General features: G+C 40.1%; 1 protein-coding gene across 1 annotated transcript in view; it reads left to right on the plus strand.

The window, feature by feature from the left end:
• Positions 1 to 13,108, plus strand: part of lg03h14orf180 (linkage group 03 C14orf180 homolog) — a 35,758-nt gene extending 22,650 nt beyond the window's left edge. Inside the window, exons 7-9 of the mRNA XM_062042142.1 lie at positions 51 to 214; positions 1,689 to 1,815; positions 8,392 to 13,108. Of these exons, the coding sequence (XP_061898126.1) occupies positions 51 to 214; positions 1,689 to 1,815; positions 8,392 to 8,597 (497 nt within the window). The 3' untranslated portion in view covers positions 8,598 to 13,108. The remainder of the gene's footprint in view (positions 1 to 50; positions 215 to 1,688; positions 1,816 to 8,391) is intronic.
• Positions 13,109 to 13,232: the final 124 nt, after the last annotated feature.

Here is a 13,232-nt window from a genome sequence, read left to right on the forward strand (position 1 = left end):
CTTCGAAGCAAGCATCAATCATCAAACTCATTTTTTGTGATTGTTGCCAGACTCTTTAGGTCAGTGTGTGTCTGCGCTGTCCAAACGCTTTGCTGCTGCTGAGTCTATCAGAGACACGGTCAAAAGCCTTCCTCATTCTCATCGGGAGAAACACTCCGAGGTTCGCCATAGAAAGGACACTCGCCAACAACAGGAGGATGAGCCAAAAGCCAAGGTAGAGTCAAAGATACCTGGGGGTAGTCCAGAAAGCAGGTTAAGTAAAAACATGGAGTATGTAAACCCTGAAATGAGGGAAATTCTGTTTTTTTGTTTTTGAAAAAGAGGTAAATCAAACACAGAGTTAGTTACCATGATAACCTAATCTGCTTGTTGAACAAACGCTACATTTTTTCAGATTTCCTCTCTCCTGTAAATATACTACTTGTATAATACTGCGAAGAAAAACATATTTTGATAGACGATTAAAAAAATCCTTGATTTTAAATATTTACTATTTAGATTTGTACGAATTAAAGAAAAAAATTGACATTTGTTTTTATGTCATTATTTTTCATTATTATAAAAATATATACTTCATACAGCCACTAAAAAATATTTACTTTTCATTTGTATTGACCTGTCAAATATATCCAAACAAATAGGAGATATTATTTTCATCGGCATCCATGTGTTTTTCGCCCATGGGATTGCACCTAAATTAAAATAGGATTTTATTCCATATCACCCCTTAATTTTTCAATACAATTATGCATTCAAACTTACACATTGACTGGCAGTACTTATCAGTTACTCAAGTCCAATATTATTATTTTTTAAATAAAAATAATATATATTTCCACCAGGGTAAAGAAATACCTTTTCTGTCCCCAGTTGCTATGGTGAATCGTAAAATCTGTTATCATGTGGTCATGATTGATCGTGGCTTTTTATTTTAGAGTGAACACAGTCAGGATGATTGGAATAACTCAGATCAGCTGGAACCCGACATTCAGAATTTGAATTTGTTGAACCCTCTACTGGAATACTAACCTGACTCTTGCCAGATCCTTGTAGTTTGCTGAGCTCCACACAAGGATCTGGGCTCGAGGGCATTGCAAACTCCTTCAAGATAGCAAAAAATAATGAACCAATCAGTATCGCCGGGTGGGATTTCATAGATGTGACGTAGTGCAGAAGCAACTGTTTGATTCAAACAACAATGGCAGCCCGCAGCGAGGAATCGTGTGCTGACATTGATTCTGCTATTGCAACTGCTTTGCGACATCGATCGTCTACTGACATTAACGCATTGTTTCAGTAAAAGTTCTCTAACTTTTCGCTCTGTCGTTATCCAATGTGTCGGCTGTTCTGTTTTGGATTTCCCAGCGTCGCTCTCATCAGCGTCACAGGTTGATTTGGATGTGAGTGGTTGAAGTAGCACGTCATTCAAGATAACGGACAAGTGGTTTATCCAATCACATACAATGATTTTTTTTACAAGGCCCCGCCTTCTGAAATACATCTCCTATTGAGAACTCCCAGATCAATGTGTGGAGCTCAGCGAACTACAAGGATTTGACGAGAGTCAGGTTACTGGAATACTCCCTTGCAGGCAAATGATTGTACAATATTTGGAGGTTACTTCCTTTGATTGCAATCACTCACACGTGCAATGTGAGTTTTTAATGTTGCGCTTGTATTGTATTCAGTTACCCAATAGAATAATCCCCACATCCATCCTCAAGAGGCCAAGCCCCAGTTATGGGTTGGACACAGAACACAGACGGACAGGTGAACGGAGGGTCCGATTCCGGGAGCCGGAGACCACGGTACATGGTAAGGAAAAAGTGGACAGCTGGCAGAGACTGTGACTGTGCTCTGACAGATTCACAGGAAGGAGATCTGTGTTTGTGTTGACTTAGAACCAGTGCTGTCAGCTGGTGTGCATCTTTGATTTTAAATGAATGTTAATTATCTTGAAAATTGCAAAGTCCAATGCCCAAAAGTTGTACAATTTTGAGTTAATTTGTTTCAATCAATTTTAAACCACTCATCCTTTTTAATATCATGGGTGAGTTGATGTCTATCCCAGCTAACTTTCAGTGACCTTTATGGGTACACCATGGACTGGTCAGCAGTCAATCCCAGGGCACTTACAGACAAACAAGCGTTCAAATCTACATCCATGAACAGCTTAGTCTCCAATGAACCTAAAATGCATGCAAACACCACACCAAGTGGTATGAGATGGATTTGAACCCCAAACCATTGATTTGGATTTCACTTTTCTGGCAAATTATGCCTCTGAAGTTGCAAATCCATCGGTTGCACTGCATCACAGCTCAGTGAGTACCTAGGGGTAAACACAGCTGTGCTAACCACCACAGAAGTAGCAGCCATGGCAAAAGATGCGATGAATGCCATAGAACTGGAAAATAAACTTATGATAGAAACATCAGTACAATCAGTACAACATAGCTAAGTGGACCATAACACGAGACAAAGGATGTAATGTACACCAAGAGGGGCGTTGTGAGGTGTCATGGGAAAGGGGCGTCAGAGGCAATGGCATAATAGCATCTTCAGTGTTAGGAAATAAATATTTTGACACCTGAAGATAAAAAAACAACAACATTAACTTCAAAACAATTATGTCCTTTAAAGGGGAACTACACTTTTTTTTTAAAGTTTGCCTGTCTTTCACAATCATTATGAAAGACATGACGAATGGATAAAAAACCCCAAATAAAACTAAATAATAAATAAACATGAATTAAAGTCCACTTACAGCGCAGTCAATGGGAGGTCCTCTATTCCGCCCATAAAATCCGATAAAGAACCATCCAAAAAGTGCCAACAATACTCCCTTAACATTTTGTGACTTGAATATTAACAAAGTATTAGTGATATTGTTATTATAAACGCTAACGCAGACAAACTATTTATAGCGGTGCCGTGATCACTTCAGTCTTCCGGGTGTGCCTATGTTTACATCATCGGGTGGTCTGCTGCTTTCTTGCTCCCTGCAAGTTTATTCTAGATCATAAATCATGCCTCTCACCTGGAAAGTAGATGGATAAGAAACAATTCCGACAAGTTGGGACACTATGATCGCAATTTAGGAACTGGAGCTGGCGAGAACGACAGGAAAAGCGCTTGTTCTTCCTTCCCTGTTTTTTCGCCAGCATTTTGAGACATTCTTCATCTAAATGAGAATATATGAACATCCCAGCAGACAGCATCCTAATGAGAGCAGAAATTGTACAGTAAGTGATGTTATTATGTTTGTTGGCTCTCATAAAGTCTGCAGTGAGTAATAATCAGTGATGAAGAAAAAAAAAAGCTAACTTTGTGATGCGTTTTTTAAATGAACGCGCCGCGTATGCTTAAAATTATCAAAATACGTAAATGTTAAATGGTATTACGAATGTGCCCGTTACTACATTACATATATACAAACGTACTTACATCATGTATATAAAACCTTAATGGAAGTTTTTGGATGTTTTTTTTAGGGGCTTTAGAGGCAGAATTGAACGGCTCCCGTAGGCTCCATTGTAAGCGGACTTTTTGATCGAATCTGTTTAATATTTAGAATGCATTTTAAAAAATCCATCCGTCGTCATGTCTCTCATAATGATTGTGAAAGATAGGCAAAATTCCAAAAAAAAGTGCAGTTCCCCTTTAAGAGGGAGGAGGGTTGACAGAAAATAATTGAGAGCTACTGGTCTGAGCGCTGGCTCCCTGACCTTTCCCTGATTAGCAAACTGGCTTATGGTAGCCCTGCCTTTGACCATTTTGCTTTGCACCGCAACATGCTGCATAGCTTGCCCTATGCCTCCTGTGCCTCGATGATTTGTGGTGCACTTCTCTGCTGCACTGTTTTTGTTTTGTTGTCCCTGGTAAAAGGGTTTTTAATTGCACTTTTCCTGCCTTCTCTGCATCCAGGGGTGCAGACCAACAACCCTCAAGCCAGTTCCTGGCCCCATTTACACTGCACGCCAAATCTGATTTTCTTTACCCTCAAATGACACAGATCTGATTTTTTTGCCAGCCTAAACGCTCCAAAGTGCTTCAAATCTAACCTTTTGGCATCAGACTCAGGCCACATCAGGAGGTAGTCCGAAATCCGAGTGGAATCTGATATTTTCAGATGGGACTTCAGTCCAAACGCGATGAATGTGACCTGAATGTACTTCTTTGTCAGCTTTGGGCGAGCTACGTCAGTTGTGTGACGCAGTCGCCAGCGGAAGTGAATATTTCATCACAACATTCGGGGAGCAAAGTGTATTTAAGACAACCACATTTTCGCTCCATCACATTTTCATTTTCATTCCATTTATTTATTTATTTCAGGCAATGACATAAAGAAGTACAAGTTGACAAAACATAATAATATAAATTAATATAGTGCATCCCTTGTCAATAGTGTACAAATAAAAGGCTATATGTAATATATGAATATATAATTTGATTCCAAAAAATTGATGCTGTGGCGTATTTGCTTACATGTGAGTTGAAAACGGAATACACGCTGATGTCCGTGTCTCCTCTACTTAAAGGCCTACTGAAACCCACTACTACCGACCACGCAGTCTGATAGTTTATATATCAATGATGAAATCTTAACATTGCAACACATGCCAATACGGCCGGGTTAACTTATAAAGTGCAATTTTAAATTTCCCGCCACACTTCCGGTTGAAAACGTCTAGATATGATGACGTATGCGCGTGACGTCAATGATTGATACGGAAGTATTCGGACACATTGAATCCAATACAAAAAAACTCTGTTTTCATCCCAAAATTCCACAGTATTATGGACATCTGTGTTGGTGAATCTTTTGCAATTTGTTTAATGAACAATGGAGACTGCAAAGAAGAAAGCTGTAGGTGCGATCGGTGTATTAGCGGCTGGCTGCAGCAACACAACCAGGAGGACTTTGAGGTGGATAACAGACGCGCTACCGTGAGTACAGCTATGGCTTCCAAACATTTGATCGCTTGACCGTACGTGCGTGTCGCTATGTGCATGTCACGTACGTAACATTGGGGAAATACATGTTTCCTGCCGACTCTGATGGCGGCCGGGGTGTCGTCGAAAGCTACAACGCCCGCCGCCGTCCCGTAGCTAAGTTAGCTTCAATGGCGTTGTTGTTAACAGCATTGTTAAGCTTCGCCAAGCTGGAAATTATTAACCGTGTAGTTACAGGTCCATGGTTTAATAGTATTGTTGATCTTCTGTCTATCCTTCCAGTCAGGGGTTTATTTATTTTGTTTCTATCTGCATTTGAGCCCGATACTATCACGTTAGCTCAGTAGCTAAAGAGCTTCGCCGATGTATTGTCGTGGAGATAAGTCACTGTGAATGTCCATTTCGCGTTCTCGACTCTCATTTTCAAGAGGATATAGTATCCGAGGTGGTTTAAAATACAAATCCGTGATCCACAATAGAAAAAGGAGAAAGTGTGGAATCCAAGTACCTAAGTTACGGTCAGAGCGAAAAAAGATGCGTCCTGCACTGCCTCTCTAGTCCTTCACTCTCACGTTCCTCATCCACGAATCTTTCATCCTGGCTCAAATTAATGGGGTAATTGTCGCTTTCTCGGTCCGAATCTCTCTCGCTGCATTGTAAACAACAGGAAAATGTGAGGAGTCTTCCTCCGGTGACGTCACGCTACTTCCGGTACAGGCAAGGCTTTTTTATCAGCGACCAAAAGTTGCAAACTTTATCGTCGTTGTTCTCTACTAAATCCTTTCAGCAAAAATATGGCTATATCGCGAAATGATCAAGTATGACACAGAATGGATCTGCTATCCCCGTTTGAATAAAAACATTTCATTTCAGTAGGCCTTTAACAGCCATTAAAGGTTAGAACCCTCCCAAATATATTACACTATATACATTATATTACTCTCATTTACTTGCATGTAAATAAGCCACTCATTTTATGGTGTTGTGACTATTATTATATTTTGTAGTCAACGCGACTTCCTCCCAGTCAACTTCCTTTATTTTGTTTAGGCCACTTTGGCCTGTAGTGTAAATGTAAAGTGGCCCAAATCTGATTTTTTTGAGATCTGATTTTGGCCATCTGACTGTTTACACTGCAAGTCAAATGTGATTTTTTATCAGATTCCAGTGTAAACGCGCTCTGGCCCCAATGTGGCCTCAACGTCGCTTGCATGCAGACTTCGATAAAGTAAAAACAAAGGAAGTTGACTGGGAGGAAGTTGCTACCACAACCAAATAAAATAAAAGTAGCATCACTTTAAAAAGTAGTGTCTTTTTTATGTGAAAGTAAATGAAAGTAATACAATGTATGAATGGTGTATATAGTGTAAAATATTTGTGAGGGTTGTAATCTTTTTATGGCTGTTAAGTAGAGGAGACACGGACATCAGTGTGGATCTACGGGAGCTTTATTTTTCAACGCCAATTGTAAGCAAATGCGCCAAAGCGTCAATTCCGTTTTTTTAACAATCGCTATTTCTTTGGAATCAAAATATATATTCATATAGTACATATAGCCTATTATTTGCACACTATTGACAAGGGATGCACCGAAAATTTGGTCATCTTAAAAACCGAAACCGAGTGTTGTGATGAAATATACATTTTCGCTGCTGACTGCGTTTTTCTTCAACTGTCTTTCAACTTATGATGTGCAAAGCTGACTAAAAAATCACATTCAGATCACATTGCGTTTAGACTGAAGTCACATTTGAAAAGATCAAATTCCAATCGGATTAAGGACTACCTCCTGATGTGGTCTGAATCTGATGACAAAAGATTTGAAGCACTTTGGAGCGTTTAAACTGGCAAAAAAAATTAGATCTGTGTCACTTGAAGGCAAAAAAAATCAAATTTGATGTGCAGAGTAAACAGGGCCAAACCAGAAAGAAGCAGTAATCTCTTTCTGCATGTTTTGTCAACGCGATGGTCACTTTATTGTTTGCACAGTTTAGAAAAATACACATCAAACATCGCTGAGAACATGTTTCATTGTTTTAATAGTTACCTTATTTTTACACTGTCAAAAACTCACAACACAGTAATTGTACTTAAAAGGCCTGCAACTGTAATAACTTGTTTCTATAATGATGGCCACAGTTCTACTCTGGAACAGAATAATGCACTTCCTATTTTTCCAGTGGGAAAAAAATGAGCGGTCATAAGGACTGTTTGACTTTGGTCTTTCCTCTGAATTTGTTTGTGGGCACTTATTTTTCTGATAATTTTTCTATACTTATATAAACTGCCCCTTTCGTCATTATACAAGGCAGGATGAATACCTTGCAGATAAAGAACAGAGGCAATCTGGAGATTGCGTTGTATCGCATTGTCCCTCTGGGAATCTGCACTATTGTACGCTATTAAAAGTAATGCATTGCAGAGAACTGCCCAAACATAAGCAAGTGATTTACTCCTCTGAATGAATTATGCATGCAAAAGAGGCACGTTCACGGTCTGCTCCGCAGAGATAGTAAATCTCCTGGGATCGAGCAGGCGGGTGTCGCTGCTTCCAGACTGCCTTGCTTGCTTTCTTTGCCTGCGCTGACGTGTTGCTTGTCTGTCTTCACAGACATTCCTTCCTTTGACAGCACAGGTAAGTCCAGTATGGAAGTGCATGGACTTACTTGCTGCATGAGGGAAGGTCTGCAGCACAGCTTTTTAATAATTCACGTCTGGAGTTAGCAAGCATCAGCATGACTAAGTTAACATGTGTTCATAACATAAACCATGAATATGATTAAAACATCTTCTTTTTTATATGTTTAGACTATATCTATAGTATCGGGCTCAAATGCAGATAGAAACAAAATAAATAAACCCCTGACTGGAAGGATAGACAGAAGATCAACAATACTATTAAACCATGGACCTGTAACTACACTGTTAATAATTTCCAGCTTGGCGAAGCTTAACAATGCTGTTGTTAACAACGCCATTGAAGCTAACTTAGCTACGGGACGGCGGCGGGCGTTGTAGCTTTCGACGACACCCCGGCCGCCATCAGAGTCGGCAGGAAACATGTATTTCCCCAATGTTACGTACGTGACATGCACATAGCGACACGCACGTACGGTCAAGCGATCAAATGTTTGGAAGCCATAGCTGTACTCACGGTAGCGCGTCTGTTATCCACCTCAAAGTCCTCCTGGTTGTGTTGCTGCAGCCAGCCGCTAATACACCAATCGCACCTACAGCTTTCTTCTTTGCAGTCTCCATTGTTCATTAAACAAATTGCAAAAGATTCACCAACACAGATGTCCATAATACTGTCTGCAGCACAGCTTTTTAATAATTCACGTCTGGAGTTAGCAAGCATCAGCATGACTAAGTTAACATGTGTTCATAACATAAACCATGAATATGATTAAAACATCTTCTTTTTTATATGTTTAGACTATGAGGTGACGCCATCCCGCCCCCACCTGGCTTTGTTCACCTGCCTCTTCCTGATGATGTCCTTCCTGGGCGTGGCCATGTTTTGCACCGACCGGCGGCGACCGCAGCCGGCATGCGAGGAGCTGGTGGCGTCACTGGCTGTGTATCTGTTGCACATGAAGCAACTTGTGTGGGGCTGTTGGTTATGGCTGACCATGCAGTGATGGACACCAGCCACAGGCGGGACATAAACACTCAATAGCCACATGATTGGAAAGGTTCAAGTCCATATTATTGTTTATATTTCCAGTAAGGAGTTAGAAGCGGTTGAAAATGGAGGGATGGAGTTGGATTGTTCACTTCGATGAGAACATTACAAAATAAAATCCTCATAATGTTCAAGACTGAAATGGGGCCACAAAGAAAATCTTGCCAAGGGTCACAAAAAGCCTAGTGGTGAAATACTGGGTGCATATTTGGTGATGGACATGTCTTACATTAAAACATGGAGCTTCTTTTACCTTTTGAATATGTGCACCGTGCATTGATGGGCAGTTTTGCACATTTGCACTCACATATCCCTTGCTTGATTTGATTCATCATCACTGTCGACAGCATGTGATTGACAATGAATGCAAATAATTATTTTGGTACAACAGATAACTTGAGTATACGCTGTCAAACCTTTTTGACCTAATCTGTGTGCACTTAGATCATTCAAGGATATTACTTTTAGACACATTTGCGCGATCCAATACAAGAGCTGTATCAAAAGTTGGGTTTTTATTGACACTTTCAGAGATTATGGCAATAACGCAGCATTAATAAAAGTATACATAAGTACGTATTTTACTGTGTCAATCAAAGATTTGCCTTATAACAGTACGGAAGGGATTTAAATGGCCTCAGCCCTGGGTGGCTCTCGTGTGAGAGGAAGGGGGTGGGTTAATAATTTGCTAAAAATGATGGAAAGCGCCTCTCTATAGGGAAACTGACGATGTGGTCAAAGTTGGAATTGCCGAAAACACATTTAAAGATATTCAACACCACTGCCATCTGGCGGCACCTACAATCCGTCACTTTTCATGCCTCAGATAAACCGCGACGAATGGGGCCATATGAATCCCCTTCCTACTGTATCTTCTTTGTAAAGGCAGAATCTTTGTAAGAGCACATGTGTTGGATCTGATTAAATTGTACAGATGTATTTGATATGTAGAGTGTGTTTGGCAGCTGTAATACAGTACATGCCAAATGAGAAGGAGGATGTCTGTATATGGCTTGCTTTTTGTCACATTGCGCAGCTCATGGATGACAACCCCTGGAAACAGTAGTGGTTCCAGCTTTAATGACGCCCTTTGTGCTGGACCCTTTTGCAATATAATAAGGATGGAATTTTCCTTGATACAATATACCGGTACTTTTTTTGACCATGTAATGAACATGAGGCCCAGCAGGTAAACTTACATCCTGCCTGTAAAGTGCCCCCATCTGACACACACATCCTGCCTTAAGATGTTTTGAATCTACATTTAAAAGACTTCTTTGTGGTCCAGATTAGATATGCTTTGGTGTACATTTTGTATAACCTGTTTTTTGAGTGCGTCTGCAAGATGTTCAATTCTGGATGCGTTCCCAGATTGCAAATTAAACCACGCACCACTTTCTCCAAAAATATCGTAATGTATCTTTTGAAAATGTACACTGTTTAAAAATATACCTCGAAGTTGTCACCATTTTTTTCAAGACACGGTCGAAAATAAACTTCATAAACATTACATAGCTTTATCAGGTCACAAAATTAGGTTCACCTGCACAATCGTCGCTCAATTAAGACTGCACAAATAACGCTGCTTTTTACCAGCATTTATGTCACCGCCTGTCCCACGTCGGCGTTATTGTGCAGACGCCAAGATTAGATGAGAATAATACTTTATCCGTCCTTTTTTTCTGTTTTCTCAAAGCCAGTATCCAAATAAGTATGTCCACCTCCCTCTGGTTTCACAACATAGTCAAGCAGCAAAAGATGAAACTCATCATAGGCCATCTTTATGCGCAAATAAACATGATTATATTCCTCTTCTTTTTTTTAACCCCTTCATTCTTGTGGCACCACCTAAAGCTGTGTTTCTTAGCCATAGGGCCTGGGCCCATTGTTGGGCCGTGAGCAACCCCTAGAGTGCAGCCAAAAGATAGATCTCTTTCTCAGCTGTGGTCTGTATGGGCTGCAGCGGCGCTCAGTTGTAATACTCTTTTCCACCACCTGTGGCAGTAACGACAATCTCAAACCAACAGAAGAAATATTAGCTAAAGTCATAGAGAAGTTTCTTAAGTGAAAAAATGATGGCTAAAGTTGTGAAGCTGTATATATATTTGCATTTTAATGTTATTAACAGTTTAATTGAGACAAGGGGAACTGCACTTTTTTGGAATTGTCCCTATCGTTCACAATCATGAGAGACAAGAAGACAAACGTTTTGTATGGCAGTCTTAACATGTAAAAATTGTCTCGTTCTAGGTAACTAGCAATGCAGCTAAAAGGAGCACTCAATTCTACCTCTGAATCACTTTAAAAACGTATTTAAAAACTGTCAACAATACTTCATTTACGTTCCGTAACCTGTATAATAACCAAGCTGTAGCAACATTGTTATTGTATAAGCTAGCTTCTACAACAACACAAAACGCCTTTGAGTTTGTAATGCACAACACTGCGATATGACAACAATTTGTACTGACTGAAAAACATGAACAATCATATTACAGTATCTGTAAAGTATTAGTCCACATTTCATGTTTTGTTTGTACACAGCTAGCCACATAGTGTATGCTGTCTGTCATGATACACACGACGTGCTGCATGTATCATGATCAATATAAAGTGTCACACACTCGATGGACAGTTGTCTATTTGGTCCAGCTGGCCGGGGACCTTTTTTCATTTATCCAAATTCCACATTTGCAGCTTTGTGTCGCTGTCATCTCACTCTGTCAGCTTCCGTCTGCTCCCAACGTTTCACCCTCTTCTTCTAGAAGCAGCAGTTCATTCTTCGTTCATTCAGGTTCAAAAAGAAAAGGTTGCGAATCCTCATTTGTCAAGCGTTTGTTTCCGAAAGTAGGAACACACATTTGTTGCCGGAAGTTGGAAAACAATGCACGGAAGATTCAAATGACCAAAATATGGTAAATATTGAACATATTACATCTTGTTATGACAGGTCTGTTACTACATTATATCTGGTGGCTGTTTACACACTGCAGCTCCTCCTGGAAGAAAGTCAAAGGTTTTGAAGTTGTTTTAGGGGGCTTCAAAGGCTACAACGCTCACTCCCATTAGCCGCATCTTCCGAGCATTTTTAATCCTCTTTAAAATCCTAATGAAAAAAAAGACGTGTTCTTGTCTCTCATAATGATTGTGAACGATAGGCAAAATTCCAAAAAAGTGAAGTTCCCCTTTAAGAAACATTTATTATTCATTTAGTTAAAATGTACTAATTTTAGCACTGCGTCATTTTATGTAAATATATGTGTCATCCGTTTTTATAAGTCCCTTCTTTTGCAGTATATTTGATTAATATTTTGTAATCAACCAGACCTCAGCCTTGATAATAATCTGTGATTATAGAATTTGACAACGTCGACCCCGAAAGGGACAAGCGGTAGAAAATGGATGGATGGATATCCTGTTAAACTATAAGTAGGTTAGATGTACTGTATATAACTATTGAATACGATTAAATCAAGAGTTAAGATTACCAATTCAGTGTTAATAATTGAGTGGGCCCCGGGCCTCCTTGTAAAGTTAAAGTTAAAGTACCACTGATAGTCACACACACACTAGGTGTGGGGAACGCTGCCTCTGCATTTGACCTATCCCCTTGTTCACACCCTGGGAGGTGAGGGGAGCAGTGAGCAGCAGCGTGTGCCGCGCTCGGGAATCATTTGGTGATTTAACCCCCAATTCCAACCCTTGATGCTGAGTGCCAAGTAGGGAGGTGATGGGTCACATTTTTATAGTCTTTGGTATGACTCGGCCGGGGTTTGAACTCACGACCTACCGATCTCAGGGAGCACACTCTAACCACAAGGCCACTGAGCAGGACAAATAATGTAGTGGAAAAGTTGGGCGCCGAGGTCAAAAAGATTAAGAACGCATGACCTAAAGAATGCTGCCCTGGATTATTGCCCAAGTGGGCTATATAACTGGAACTACTACTGCCTGTGAACAAAACCCCCCAAAAGCTGTTCAAGTTTCTAATTTTTGAGCTTATCTTCCACATTTTCTTCTAAAAAGCATTGTGCATGTCAGACGAGTCACTTGGAGGCCAAACAAACAACAAACAGAACATGTTGTGATGTGAGTCCCCTCGATGATTCAAATCTCCACATACCATGTGGAGATTACCCCTTGAAGGGGTAATCTCTATACTGGGTACATCTCATTATGAGCAATACCACAAGGTAATTACTATGAGTGCTTCATGTAATGGGTTTCAACTGAGGAACTTAATGGAACGCGGAGGATTTTTAAAGTCACCAATTTAAAATGCTTTGTAAAAAAGACCAGTCATATACAGACTTAGCTTAGCTGCATTTCACGTATGGCCACTTTGTATGAAGAGCCTTTTTCCTGCGATTTCAATTGTTTTGAATAAAACTGTCCTCAAGCAGGAAGAGACTTGACCTCTGATGATGCATGCAGGCTGTTTTTCTGCTTTTTAATGGCATACGGTATGCATATTTAATACCACATACTGTACATAGGGATAGAAAAGCCGTTGCTAAAAGCTGTTTGGGACTGGGTACAGAAGTACAGTGCAGTTAATGTTTTTTTTTATAGTGCAAGTACACAACAGCAC

The sequence above is a fragment of the Entelurus aequoreus genome, linkage group LG03 (genome assembly GCF_033978785.1).
Source record: "Entelurus aequoreus isolate RoL-2023_Sb linkage group LG03, RoL_Eaeq_v1.1, whole genome shotgun sequence".
Taxonomy (NCBI): Eukaryota; Metazoa; Chordata; class Actinopteri; order Syngnathiformes; family Syngnathidae; genus Entelurus; species Entelurus aequoreus.